Source organism: Dermacentor silvarum, chromosome 3, assembly GCF_013339745.2.
Source record: "Dermacentor silvarum isolate Dsil-2018 chromosome 3, BIME_Dsil_1.4, whole genome shotgun sequence".
Lineage (NCBI taxonomy): Eukaryota > Metazoa > Arthropoda > Arachnida > Ixodida > Ixodidae > Dermacentor > Dermacentor silvarum.
In genome coordinates, this window is record NC_051156.1 from 10,337,955 (window position 1) to 10,353,289 (window position 15,335).

The 15,335-nt window shown below is 49.3% G+C and overlaps 1 protein-coding gene across 1 annotated transcript in view; it reads right to left on the reverse strand.

The window, feature by feature from the left end:
• LOC125943729 (A disintegrin and metalloproteinase with thrombospondin motifs 16-like) overlaps positions 1–15,335 on the reverse strand; it is a 201,438-nt gene that overhangs the window by 138,332 nt on the left and 47,771 nt on the right. The window contains exons 3-4 of the mRNA XM_049663207.1: positions 13,988–14,059; positions 11,163–11,293 (exon numbers count right to left, since the gene is read on the reverse strand). Coding sequence (XP_049519164.1) covers positions 11,163–11,293; positions 13,988–14,059 — 203 coding nt within the window. The remainder of the gene's footprint in view (positions 1–11,162; positions 11,294–13,987; positions 14,060–15,335) is intronic.

Below are 15,335 nucleotides of genomic sequence, written 5' to 3' on the forward strand. Positions count from 1 at the left end.
ACGCTCCACCACTTTCCAGGAAACTGATCGTTGAAGCCGACACTCAGGTTGCTCCCAACGCCTCAATGATCGTGTCCATGCGCTGCAGTGGCCTCTCGGACGCCATTGCATTACTTTCGCCGTCTGGCCGTTTTCTCGCACGGAAGGGCCTGTTCCTACCGTTTGCGACCGTGGACATCATCGAGGGCACTAGCACAATTTTCGTTTGTAACCGGTGCCCATACCCTGTCATGCTGCTCCGAGGAGAATGTGTTGGTACCGTGGAAGCCATCGACGACGTGCAAGTTATCGACGTGCCCGACTACCCGAATTGCGCCACCTACCGTACGCTCAGTGCTGTTTCTACATCTGACGCATTGCCCACAGATGTATTTGGTTCTTCCATCGCTGAAACCCTTACAGCGGCCCAGCGTTCCCAGCTGCTGTCCCTCTTGGAAGAATTTCGTTCGTCTTTCGACGTGGCGCAAGCTTCCTTGGGTCGGACTTCAACTGTAACGCACCACATCGACACTGGCTCTCACCCACCATTGCGACAACGCCCGTATCGCGTTTCTGCCAGCGAACGTCGTGTGATTACCGAGCAAGTCGACGACACGCTTCGGCGCGAAGTAATTCGACTTTCGAAAAGTCCATGGGCTTCTCCTGTCGTATGTGTTACAAAGAAGGACGGCTCCGTAAGGTTTTGCGTCGATTATCGCCGGCTGAACAAGATCACTCGCAAGGACGTCTATCCCCTGCCACGCATAGACGACGCAATTGACTGCCTGCAAGGAGCCGAGTTCTTTTCATCTCTGGATTTGCGCTCCGGGTATTGGCAAGTGCCTATGGAAGAAGTTGATCGACCGAAAACAGCCTTTATCACGCCCGACGGCTTGTACGAGTTTAACGTCATGCCTTTTGGACTCTGTAATGCGCCCGCGACATTCGAGCGCATGATGGACACAGTTCTGCGAGGCTTAAAGTGGCACACATGTTTGTGTTATCTTGACGACATTGTAGTTTTCGCGCCCGACTTCCCCACGCACCTTGAACGCCTCCGGCGTGTTTTGACGTGTTTATCGAACGCCGGCCTACAATTACACATAAAGAAGTGCCGATTTGCTGCACGGCAACTCACGATACTTGGCTACGTCGTATCCAAGGACGGAATTTTCCCCGACCCCGACAAACTTCGCGCCGTTGCCGAATTCCCCAAGCCAACGTCCATCAAAGAATTGCGCAGTTTCATCGGTCTGTGCTCGTACTTCAGACGCTTCATTCGGAATTTCGCCGCCATCGTATCGCCCCTGACGAAGCTCCTAGGGGGCAACGGGCTCCTCACCTCGTGGTCATCAGAGTGCGATGAGGCGTTCACGAGTCTTCTTCGTTTGCTGTCTTCTCCCCCAATTTTGCGCCACTACGACCCGACTGCCCCTACAGAGGTCCACACAGATGCCAGCGGTGTTGGCCTTGGCGCTGTCCTCGCACAACGCAAGCAAGGGTTCCCTGAGTATGTCGTTGCCTATGCCAGCCGAATGCTTACGAAAGCCGAGAACAATTACACCGTGACAGAAAAAGAATGTCTCGCGATCATCTGGGCTCTTACTAAGTTCCGGCCATATTTGTATGGCCGCCCATTTGATGTCATCACGGACCACCACGCACTATGTTGGCTGGCGTCATTGAAAGATCCGTCCGGTCGTCTTGCACGTTGGGCGCTTCGCCTGCAAGACTACGACATCCGTGTACTCTAGCGCAGCGGACGACAGCACTCGGACGCCGATGCCCTCTCGCGCTCTCCCTTGGCTGACAACAATATATCTCAGTTGACTGTGTCTTCCGTCGACCTTCGCAGAATCGCTTCCGAGCAGCGCAAGGACCCCTGGATTGCGTCGCTTATAGGCTGGCTCTCTGATCCATCGACCAGGTCAACAAACCGCGCGTTGCGCCGTCAAGCTCACCATTTTGCCATTCGCGACGACCTGCTTCACCGGCGCAATTACAGCTCCGACGGCCGCCAGTGGTTGTTAGTCGTGCCTCGCAGCCTGCGTTCCGAAATATGGGCAGCTTTCCACGCCGATCCCCAGTGTGCCCACTCTGGCGTTTTCAAGACTTACCAGCGCCTTCAACAGCGGTACTACTGGCGAGGGATGTACAGCTACGTTCAAAAGTTCGTACGCTCTTGTCCCGATTGCCAGCGCCGGAAATCTTCACCTCGCCTCTCTCCAGCTGGGCTGCAACCTTTACCTTGCCCCACCCGGCCCTTTGGTCGCGTCGGTATAGATTTGTACGGGCCCCTTCCCATGACATCGGCTGGAAACCGCTGGGCCATTGTGGCGGTTGACCATCTTACGCGATACGCTGAAACTGCGGCGCTTCCGGCAGCTACAGCGCGTGACGTTGCCTCCTTCCTGCTTCGTCGATTCATCCTACGTCATGGGCCACCCCAGGAGCTGCTCAGTGACCGCGGACGTGTCTTCCTCTCCGAAGTAGTTGAAGCTATTCTCAAAGAGTGCCACGTTGTTCATCGCACAACAACAGCGTACCATCCTCAAACCAATGGACTCACGGAACGGTTCAACCGTACGCTCGGCGACATGCTCTCAATGTACGTCTCCTCCGACCACACAAACTGGGACGCCATTCTGCCCTTCGTCACCTACGCGTACAATACTGCTACGCAGAGCACTACTGGTTTTTCGCCATATTTCTTATTGTATGGCCGGCACCCATCGCACACCATCGACACAATGCTACCATACCGGCCCGACGCATCTGAATGTGCGCCCATTTCTGATACGGTGAGACATGCCGAAGAGTGCCGCGACCTCGCCCGGGCTTTTACCTCCAATGACCAAGAGCGGCAGAAGAACACTCGCGGTGACACCACCTCTGCGCCCACCTTTCTTCCTGGAGCGCTTGTGTGGCTCTCCGTTCCTTCCGCGGCACCTGGTCTGTCTTCCAAGTTGATGCCTAAGTATGAAGGTCCCTACCGCATCGTCGAGCGTGCATCACCCGTCAACTATGTGATTGAGCCCGTTGAACCATCTTCCGACATGCGCCGTCGCGGACGCGCCATTGTCAACGTCGAGCGCCTCAAGCCGTATTATGATCCCCTAATAGTGACGAACTGTTAGGTCGCCGGACGGCTCCCTTTTTCGTCCCCGGGGTAATTGTAGTGAAGAAGAGGGACGATGCAGTGGGGCATCTTTACCAGCGCTGTCTAGTGGGTCAGTCTCTCCAGCGCATCGCTCGGACTACGCCGCTCGCGCTCGCGGTTCCCTGAACTGATTGGACGGTCAGCCCTAACGCTTGCGTGCAATAAACGCCTTTACAAAACAGTTAATATCTTTTATTGCATCACAGCCATACGCGAAAATTCTACACGCCCGTGTTTTTAGATTTAGGCGCCCGTTAAAGAACCCCAGGTGGTCAAAATTTCCGGAGCCCTCCACTACGACCTCTCTCATAATCATATCGTGGTTTTGGGACGTTAAACCCCATCAATTATTATTAATATAACATTTTGCACTTGTGGCACAGAACGTGATAGCCATAACTTTTTGCTGGAACTCGATGTCGACATACCATTTTGCACTTGTGACCAGAACATGATAACCATAACACGTTGCTGGAACTCTATGTGAACATAAGATTTTTGCGCTTGTGGCACAGAACGTGATAGCCACAACTTTTTGCTGGAACTCGACGTCGACATAACATTTTGCACTTGTGACCACGGTATGATAACCATAACACGTTGCTGGAACTCTATGTGAACATAACATTTTTGCGCTTGTGGCACAGAACGTGATAGCCATAACTTTTTGCTGGAACTCGATGTCGACATAACATTTTGCACTTGTGACCAGAACATGATAACCATAACACGTTGCTGGAACTCTACGTCAACATAACATTTTTGCGCTTGTGGCACAGAACGTGATAGCCATTACTTTTTGCTGGCACTCCATGTCGACATAACATTTTGCACTTGTGATCAGAACATGATAACAATAACTCGTTGCTGGAACTGTATGTCAACATAACATTTTTGCGCTTGTGGCACAGAACGTGATAGCCATTACTTTTTGCTGGCACTCCATGTCGACATAACATTTTGCCCTTGTGACCAGAACATGATAACCATAACTCGTTGCTGGAACTCTATGTCAACATAACATTTTTGCGCTTGTGGCACAGAACGTGATAGCCATTACTTTTTGCTGGCACTCCATGTCGACATAACATTTTGCCCTTGTGACCAGAACATGATAACCATAACTCGTTGCTGGAACTCTATGTCAACATAACATTTTTGCGCTTGTGGCACAGAACGTGATAGCCATAACTTTTTGCTGGCACTCCATGTCGACATAACATTTTGCACTTGTGGCCAGAACATGATAACCATAAGTCGTTGCTGGAACTGTATGTCAACATAACATTTTTGTGCTTGTGGCACCGAACGTGATAGCCATAACTTTTGGCTGGCACTCCATGTCGACATAACATTTTGCACTTGTGGCCAGAACATGATAACCATAAGTCGTTGCTGGAACTGTATGTCAACAGAACATTTTTGCGCTTGTGGCACAGAACGTGATAGCCATAACTTTTTGCTGGCACTCCATGTCGACATAACATTTTGCCCTTGTGACCAGAACAATGTCAACATAATATTTTTGCGCTTGTAGAGCAGAACATGATAGCCATAACTTTTTGCTGGCACTCCATGTCGACATAACATTTTGCACTTGTGACCAGAACCTGATAACCATAACTCGTTGCTGGAACTCTATGTCAAAATAACATTTTTGCGCTTGTGGCACAGAACGTGATAGCCATAACTCGTGGCTAGCATTGGTTGCCATTAGAACCATTTATAATAAACAAATCAAAATAGGTAAGAGCAGGAACACATTGATAACGAAGAATGAGATGGTAGAATACATTAGGAAATTAGTAAATGAAAAACAAAACAATGACAAGAAGCGGTATCACACTTTCAGGTCCCATTGAGACAGCAATGAAACAAGGCATCAAACACTATTGGCATGAGATCACACAGAAAAATGAACACAATTTTGAACACTTCAATCCTCAACTAAGAAATGTGGTCCTCGCTGATGCAGCGTATACTGTAAATGTTCACGGCCGTGATACATCATCACATCACAGCCGCCGTGACAGTACAGTGCACAGTACACGGCCGCTGACACAAAAAACACAGGTTTGAGCCTGTCGCATTTCGATGGATCAGAAATGCCAGACGCCAGTTTACATATGTTTCGGTGCATGTTAAACACCAGGCGGTCAAAACTTGTGCAACCCTCTACCACGGCATGTCGCGTAAACACATCGTCGTTTTGGCACAAAATATCCCAACAATTATTGTCACATCACGGTAACGTAACCAGAACATAAACGAAGTGCAACGAAACCTAGAGAGATCAGCAGATGAAATTAAAATTAAGTCAACAAGCAATAAAAGTGTAAATAAATAGCAGTGACTGATCGACCTCAAAAGCAATATCACAGTTTATGGTTAAGCAGGCGTGTAATCCTTTGGTTGAAACTTTGAAAAAACCCACATGGAGATGCTCAAGGCAGTTAATCAATTCCGCTCATGTCAGAGTTGCTCGACTCATCAGAAGTACTCGAATCTGTGCCCAAAGAAACTATGAGACTTTCTCTTTGGCTGTATATAATGCCATCCCACTCCCATGCCTCATCCTCAAGCCTTATCACGTGAGTGCAGTCTCGGAACCAGTTCTGTGGGGTCACACCTGCGATTCCTTCCAGCAGCAGCTTCTCGACTGAATCGATTTGGAAGTCAGTGTTCTTCGAAGCAACATAGCCTTTGACCTGGCTCCACACGAGCTCTATTGGATTGAGCTCACAGTGGTAAGGAGGCAAGCGCACAACCTCATGACGAGCAGCGCTGGCAAGTGTGTCAATCTGGTAAGCAAGGCACATGTGCTTATGCTGCTTAACGAGCTGGAGCAGTTCGCTCTTGAGTTGGTCATCCAAAAAAGGGATACTTTTCGATTTCAATCAGCACTGGATGTCGGCTTTTCTTGATGATGAACTTGGCACCTTTTTAACTTGAGCACTGTGATACGATGCATTATCCATCACAATCACACTGCGTGGCATGATGTTCGGTAGCAACTGTTCAACAAACCATTTTTGAAAACGCGGAGCATCCATTTCTGTGTGGTAATCACCAGCGCCCTTCTTGGCACGAAACACTAGGGCGGCTCCATCAACAAAGCCTTCCGCACTGCCAGCATCCAAAACAATTAGGCGTCCTCCTTTACCGCTCGATGCACGGAGACCTGTTGAGAGGCCTTGACGAAATGCGTCTTGCCGGGACATCACTTTGGTGCCGGTCCATACGGTCTCTTTAGTGTGGCCAGCGCTTACCCAGGTCTCATCAAGGTAGTATATGGTCCTGTAAAAGAAAAGAAATCAGTCGTATAGTTAAGAGCTTACCTTTACTGGCAACAGCCCATTAATAAACCGGCGGCCTTGATTCAAGGTTATGCCTCTGTTACAGCGGGAAGAATCCACTGACAAAACCCATGTGAATACATATAACAAAGATGAGCAGGCAAAACTTCCCCTGAGAAAGACTGAAGCGAATGTTTACAAAACATATTTCAGGCTGCTCATAAAAGCTAATGAAACCACATACCCAATTATGTGCACAGCTTATTCGCTGAATAAAATTAGCTATTCTTTTCTTCAAGTCATTTAGATTCCTTGCTCCTACGCGGAAAAAAAGGCAGTAAATCTTCCCAAACAATGCGACGGGAAATTCTGCTATAGCGAAAAGCTCCGTTACATCTTCGGCACAGATAGCAGCATCCTCGGCTGATATTATTTCCACCGTACAAGCGCAAACATCAACAGCTACCTTATTTACTGGGGAATTATGTAAGGCTTTCGATCACTCGCGTAAACAGCACACGTTTGGCGATCACTGATGCGAAACATACCTATCGTTCTCGCTCACCGTTAGGTACACACGCATGCTCACCATTCGCGCCTACACTTTTACCAACAAGCACGCGCAACGAAGGTTTGCAGAAATTAAAAGAACGCAAGAACTTACCGCTGCTGCCTCCGCATTTCTCGGATTGTTCGGAGGTCCTTTGGACGCCAAGCAATGATGTCATCTCTTTCGAGCAATGCGGAATTCCTTTTTCTCTTTCGGAAGACGAGCCCCAAGTCGTTCAGCATTCGTTGCATCGGGGGAGTGCTGATCGTCGGCATGTCCATGTCAGGGTCGTTGATCACCTCGTTGCGTAGCTTCTCGGACGTAGGCAGTTCATTGCGCATGAAATATCTGTGCACTTTCCGCCGCAATGCTGCCAACGCAAACGTGTCGTAGCGCAGCAGCCTCGTCTTGGCGGTCATGCGCTTCCCAGCTTCGCCCGAGAAATCCATTTTCTTACGCTTCGGAGAGGAGAGTGGGGCCTGCAGAACTTCAGCCTTGATTCGAGTTACCGTTCGCATACTCACTCCGGTGAGCTCGGCGACAGTCCTGCACACAGAATTCGTTGACAGCTCGGGTTGACGGCGCCTTACTCCAGCGTAGACATTGCAGATAACCTGCTTGGTTTGTTTGGAGACCCACTTCTTGTCACACTTAGAGTATAGCCTCCTCGGAGAACGAAAAGGAGAGTTTGCGGCCACACACGGTACCGCCGGCACCGGGGACGCCATGTTTACAGCGAGAGCAAGCAGCAGGCGTGCGGAAAACGTGGTCCCGTCCAAAAAAAAAATTCAGGCGCATGATAACTTTTTTTCTATGAACATCTTCCCATACTTGTTCTATATTAATAATTAAGAAAGTTTTATTTATTCGGGCCCAAGTAACTCTTAGAATCAGAAAATAAAATAGGTAGCATTTCCTGGCGCATGCGCATGCAGGCGGTTCGGCTCTGTTGCTTCCACAGTGCTGTCAAGGAAAGCTGTCGCCGAGTATAGTCTCCTTTTGTTTTCGGGATGGCAGTCTTTTATAAGAATTTTGACCATACGCAAGCTACATAACTGCTAGTTGCGCCGACCTCGCTTCGTGATGATATTTTACGTGCCTATCACGACGAACCATCGTCCGGACACCTAGGCTACACATGCATGTTCAAACGAATTCGCCGTTCATACTACTGGCCACCTCTCGCAAAGACTGTGAAGCAGTACGTTCGCACATCTCGCGACTGCCAACGACGTAAGACTCCACCTGTGCGACCAGCAGGACTGCTACAACCAATAGCAATACCGCAGATGACATTTCATCAGATTGGTATGGACTTGCTGGGATCATTCCCCACGTCTTCGTCCGGCAATAGGTGGATTGTGGTCGCTAACGATTACCTAACACGGTACTGCGAAACAAAGGAACTCCCAAAAGCTACCGCAGCAGACATCTCCCATTTTAGATGCGAATCAGCTTATGGCGGGGGCTTTGTCCGTCCCTCTTTCCGTCCCGCGGCGGCTCTACCGCAGCGATGGCCTAGCGGTAGAGCATCCGCCTCGTATGCGGGAAGTACCGAGTTCAAATCCCGGTGCCACCGGGAACCCACCGGTTTTTCTAATGGGTAGAGATGTCCCCTGGCCTGGTGCTCGGCTGTCGTGGGGGGTCCACATATCGAAAGACGGCCCAATAGAGATTTCAGCTCTTGGCTCTGGGCGCCTCTTGTCCAACCACAGACGGCCTTGTAGACGAGCATCCGCCGCGGCTGTGGGCGGCAAGTGCTGCCGCCGGGTACCTACCGGTAAAATAGGTACAAGCGCGCTCCCCGCCTGGTGCTCGGCCATTATGGGACCTCAACGCTTGGAAAGGGGTGTTTGACCTCAACCCGAAGGCGCCCCCACCTCAATAGGTGCTTGGGGCGCCACATGGGAAATGACCGCCATGGGAGCGGCCCAGATATCACTTTTTTCAGTGCTCACGTTGGTTTCGACGGGAATTCAGGGCGCAGGCTCCTTCCCAAGCGCATCACCCCTGAAGAAAGCCGAACGCCAGGCCGGGGCACGCTTGTACCCATTTGAACCAGTGGGTGCCCGGCGGCGGTGGGAATCGAACCCATAGCCTCCCGCAGCCGAGGCGGGCGCTCTACCACTACACCCCCACAGCACATGCGCGTCCCCTCCGCCTCTCTCTCCTCTCTTACGCTCCCCCTTTCCTCTAGGAATCCTCTACTCTACATAGCAGTGCCCACAGCGCATGCGCGTCCCCTCTCCCTCTCTCTCCTACGCTCCCCCTTTCTCTCCTCTAGGAATCCTCTACTCTACGGAGCGGCGCGCACGACCGGTGGTGCGACAGCTGCATACTCCGCTGGGGGCGCCACGGTAGTTCCGCGGTATGAAAATGACAGAGCGCGCGCCTCATTCTCTCTTCTGTGCAGCGCCGCGATGAGCGCTCGGGCCGCTGCCGCGAAACGGGAGCGGCGACGTAGAGATCCTGAACTCCGGGCTCGGGAAGCCGAATCGAAAAGTCGACGTCGAGCGGTCGATCCCAAGGCCGTCGTCTTCAAAGCGCCGCGTGCACCGAAGCTAGGAATCGCATACGGTCTCTAAATAAATAAACAGGCAACCACCACGTTATCTCTCTTCTCTTATACATTCTCATTCGTCCTCTCAATAAAATTACACCATCTCCGGCTCAAGCTAACCGTCTCCCCGCTGCTACGCATCCATGCATGGTTCCCTTTAGCGGGAGATGGAGCAATTTCTTTTTTCGCTAAACGCCTCCATTGGTTGCGCCGTCAATTACGTCGTTCTCTACGTCGCACCCAAGCGCGCGCGCCATTGGCAGCGCCGTTAGTGACGTCGTTTTCTGCGTCATACCTGCTCTCCCCGCAACGCCGGGTCCTCGACTCGCCGTTGTCGCATGCGTTCGATATCTCGAGTTAGCTCGGCGTCATGGTTAGTAGCATCCACCCGCCATTGGCGCTTGCGTTCCACTTCGCGATTTCAACGTGGATGTTTCGTTTCAGTCAAGGCCAAATGGCCGCTTGAGACACTCCCGCCAAAAGCGAGCGTTGGCCCCGGCGAACGCGTTCCCGCCATTGCCACGTTGACGCTGCTCTGCCCGCAACGCCACCTCATCGGCTCGCCGTTGTCGCATGCGTTCGATATCTCGGGTTAGCTCGGCGTCGTGGTTAGCAGCATCCGCGCGCCATTGGCGCTTGCGTTCCTCTAGAAAAACAAACATGTAATCAATATTTGAGAAACGCTTCAATACAGCGTCGGGACTAACCCACTGCTAAACACCGGGCCGCACGTTTCAGCTTCGCTGGTTAACCATCTGTACGGAGTGCCTGGGCAGTGTTTTTTTTCTTTTTTTTTCGTTTCGCCTAGCCATATACAGCTTTCGTTGTAAAAGCCAAAAGAACACCTAAATCCCCAAGCACGAAGATCAGACAAATCCATATAGTTCTGTGACGTTGTGTAGGCAGTTAGTGTCGGATTAGCCTGTGGCGCCTCGTCGCCTACAGATTGCGGGTTCAACGTGCGCCATCAGTGCATCGCCTACTGCTTCGCTAAAGGGCACAGAAAGGCAACGACGTCGCCGGGCGAATCTCGCTTCGCTCCGGCGAGAGGCACGCCAGCGTGAAGCGGAATGCCTTGGCGCGTTCGCGACGCATGTGGCAATTCTGCCACTGGCATTCCTGCAGCTGCGTGCGTCGCAGCTCGACTGGCTGCCGTAGCCAGCACGGAGCCGGGCCAGAATGTTCGCACCTTCGCCGAAGCCACTCGCCAACAGGACGCCGCGCGCCAGGCAAACCTGCAACACGGTTGCCGGCCCGCAAATCGTGTGCCTTTCGCTGCAGTGGACCGTGAGTTCACGAAGCAAACATGCGACAGCTTCTGTGAACGCACGTTTCACTTTCGTGTTCTACCGATTCCTCTGAAAGAGTGATCTACCTTAATTTTTTGTACTGCGCGTAATCAGTACACGATTAAAGCATCATTCATGCTTCAGTGAGAGTACACATTTTTGAGCTGGGCGCACGTTAGCGGAGGTTTTGTCAGAAGAGCGAATAAACTACAGTATAATTGCTTATCTATTTGCTACATAATAAAGTAGGCAGCATTGTAAAGCTCATAAAGATTCGCGTTAGGTTTCGTAAATATTCGGGTACCATCCATAAAAATTCCGTACTTACCCTGTGAATAGGTAAACGAGGTCTGAAAAAACCATGGTTATTTCGTTCGACGCATGATCAGATAGCCGTATTAGTGTCTCATTGCCAATAAGTTTGTCAGAATCGTAGAGGCTTACATAAGATTCGTTCGTCTAGAAGCACAATTAGTGCCAGAAAGAAAGAACAAAGACAACGGATTGGGGAGATTTGCAGAATGATATCAGGATTTCAAACGCTGCTTCTTCTTTCGAGCAGTTGCATTAGGAATTGCAAACGGTTGTGTTAAACCAAACACTTCCTAATGTTGCTGGAATGCGACAACCGTTTCCAACATTGCCCACATATAACACTTTCGAGAAGTTCATTAAGGAATTTCACGCCGAGGCCGTACTTTAATGGGGAAGTCCGGTAATTTTTCGAGGTCAACGGATCCGAATGAAATTTGCTGAGTGCGTTCTTCTGGAGGTTTCCGCCATTTCGTGGGAACGCCAGGCTTGAGAGTTGCCGCAGATGTTTTACAAATTAATTTCATTCATTCCCTCGAAACACCTGTCCTACTTCCTCCTCAGCCACACGCCCCATTGCGTTATGACATAAGAGGAGGTATACGCAGAGCATGCTGGAAATGAATGGCAGACCACAGGGCCGAGGAAGGAGCTAGTGACAGTGAGCGAGTGTTTGGCTTGACAAGTTGCTGTCGCGAAACGTCACGTTCTGTGTGGACGGGCAAGGGGTGGAAGACAAGTGGTGTTGCGTTGATGGCTGCACGAACTTCAGCCTTTGCCATCCGCACACACAGTTACAGACAATGTCAATCGCGTTCAGCCAAGCTTGAGCCTATCACAGTCGCCGTGTTCGTGCGTCTGCTGCTGGCGGAACTGAGCGAGTGACCTTGAGCTAGTTAAGCCATTACCATGAAGAAAACTGCTTCCGTAGAGTTTTGACCCTGTGTATTTGAAATAAACCATTCCTCATTTCGTACAGCGCACACACAAAAAGCTAGGCGCGACGATACGGCGCGCTATCAACCTAGGTACGTTGCCGTTCTCGAAGGCGGCCAGTCTCACTCGCGGGCCCCCCCAAAATCTGACTATATATATACGTAGATAGGTGATGTGCTGACTCGTGATTTAGCGTCTGATGTGCACGGTTTTCTTCGTATCCCCTAATGGGCAGCAAGCAGAGGCCCCTTCGATATAGCGGCGCAAACGACTCCTGGTTAAGCCGCCAATGGTGTAGTGCTCCACATGCTATTGTGGGTATGCGAAGCGCTTCCCCGCGAAGGGGTAAAAGACCTAAACTAGCAAGCAGAACGTGTATAATCAGTGGTTAGGTCTACCTTTGGTCTTCATGTTGCAGCGCGATATGTTACGCATGGCGCGAATGGGAACCATTCGTGGTTGTTGAACTCGTCGGAATTGTACCTGTCACTGTTCGACAAATCCGAAGAGTTGGTGCAGCTGACGTTGTCACGCGAAGATCCGGCGCGGTCACGAACCAGCTGAGTGTATGCTCTTCGCCGGTTTCGTTCACCCCACGGGCGAGACCGGCACGCCTTGCGCGCTTTCCTCGCTATGCGCCTCTTGTGACATCACACGAAGAGCTTGGCTAGGCTGCTCGGTCAGGTTCCGGTTTTGTTTTTGTGCTTTCTTGCTTATTTCAAATTACTTTTGAATTTGCGGAACAATTCTACTATCAGACGTCTCACGGGAGGTCTCAGGAACCTAAATATTCCATTACGCTGACCTCGTCAAAAATATCACGGGAGTTGCCCTTTAAGATTTGCATGCACTTTTGTCATGTAAACTCGCATGCAATCACTATAATGTTTCCCCCACATTCCACAAATTCGCTCTCAATGCCTGTCATAGTTCTCCCAGTACAGCGGGTTGAATTTTGCACGGCTTGTCAACAGCCTTATAACGCCTCCAGCAGCCTGAATACACAATAAACTGCAAACGCTGAAATTCACTCAGACGCTTGGAACTTTGCCTACATAAGTTATGTATGCACTTTGGATTGTGCTAACTTATTAAAAACGGAATGCAATAGATACAACTTGCTGTGGCAAAAAAAAACTACGAGTCTCGTGGTACGCACAAACATTTGCAGAAATTGAGAGTTCAGTTATGATTTGCAAAAATAAAGATTGATCAAGAAAAGGTATAGGGTTTCCATGTTCTCATGCACAATCTTAGTACCAAATACAGATTTGGTGTGACGTAGTCTGCTCTTGGGGTACTGCAATACATTTCTGATAACGGCCGTATAAGGCTTTCCAGCATTTTCTGAACGAATGTTTAGAAATAGCTTAATAACTGACGGTCTTAAAGCTCTGCGCATGAATCACGCATGAAACGCCCCATACTCTTCTAAAATTATAACTTCGAGGCACATAAACTTATTCAAGATATTGGCCAAACTTCTTGTGCGGCACGTAAATTTTGCTTCTAAAACTGTGAAACGCTTGAATAGGTGGTTTTCTAAAGGACTGCAATTAATCTACGCACCTTAAACTTGCGACACATGTCAACTATAAATATAAGATTGCTCCACCAGTGGTTATCTTAGGGCAGTGGATAAACTTCGTAAGTAATTCATATAAACCCTCTGAGTAAGCAAGAAAATAGCGCTTCTCAATTTTCTTTAAGCCCCTAGATGGGTCAAACAGTCCAAACTTTTCCTGCACATCTCTCCATAAAATGCTCCACGATTCATTTAAGTATGAACTCCGTAAATCACTTGGTTATCCCAAGACACCGTGAAAACTCATATATACAGTCTTTGAGTGCTTAGAGTGGCACTTATTGTTTCACAGTACAACTAATACTTTGGAATATACTTACTATAAACGAGCCTTCAATAGCTATGATAGATATGAAGCCAGGTGGGCGAAGCTGTTGCATTCTTAGGCTCACCTAAAAGAGACAGTCGTGATAAAATTGCGAGGTAGCTTATGGTTAAACCGATAAATTGAGTGAGTGCAGACCCATCACACTAAACTTTTCACACCCTTAAGGGTGTTAAAAGGGGTGTTTTACGCATTTACACCCTCATGCACACCCTTTTAGCACACATGTTGTGGAAAACACTCCTTTCTGTAGTGCCTTCGGGCCCTGAAAGTATTTTCAATAAATAAATAAATAAATCATAAGGGTGTATACCACAAATAAGGTGTGAAGTTGCTCTAAGAAGGGTGTTAAATTGACGTCTGAAGGGCGCTCAACACAAAGATACATGCATAAATCTGGGAATAAGAACGCGTATACGTTCGCGCAATGAGCCATGTGTCTATGTATAGCATTTGTTTTCTAAGATACTGATGTTACTGGTATGACGGCCACAGCAAAATGTATTACCCAGAAAAGTACACACATTCACTTACAATTTCATTAAACGTCTTTATATTTAGTGCTGCCTGTGATACTTCAATGCAATTAGACAATTTTAATACAAACTGCAGTAGTTGAATGAAAACGCGCAAGCAACTTGCAAAATTTTGCAGAAATGTTGCGGTGCCCTGAAAAGCCCAACAAAAAGTGGCGAACTACAGTGAAATGTCTTTTTAAACGATTCGAGGTAGTAATTGACACGCAGGCATAAAAATTAGGCTAATTTACTTGTTAACCAACGAAGTCAGACGATCCTGATGACTTACTTGAAGCCCATCACCGATATAGTTCATAAATGGTTCTTTGAATGCAAAGAACTGATGCCGCTTATTGCTTCAGTGTAATGAATTCCGCACTATGAAAATATGGGAAACCGAAACGTGTACTGCGGAATAGCACAACTGTCACTCCTTTGGCAGACGCGCAAGAGTGATGTGAATGCTTGCGCCTCACCGTGGCACGACTAATATGTGAGCGCCATTATCCAGCCACGATCTCGCTGTAACGTTACGCTGTGACCTGGCATGGTCGCCTTGATCGGACGCAGCCTGTAATTTGATCGCACCTGTAGAAGCGCGCTAATCGGCTCGCTCACAGTCACGATTTGTGCGCTGCACTCACAGTGATGCAGCCCAGTAGTCGTTAAAAAAAATTACCCTCGACGCGAAACGTATTCGCAACTCTCGCTACAGCTAGATACGCATCGAGATGGCAGCAATCAGGTGGCCCCGCCGGCAAGCAAACCTGTGAAAATAAACGGGCAGCGGCAGATAATTTTTGTAGTTCGACGGAGTTAGGCGCG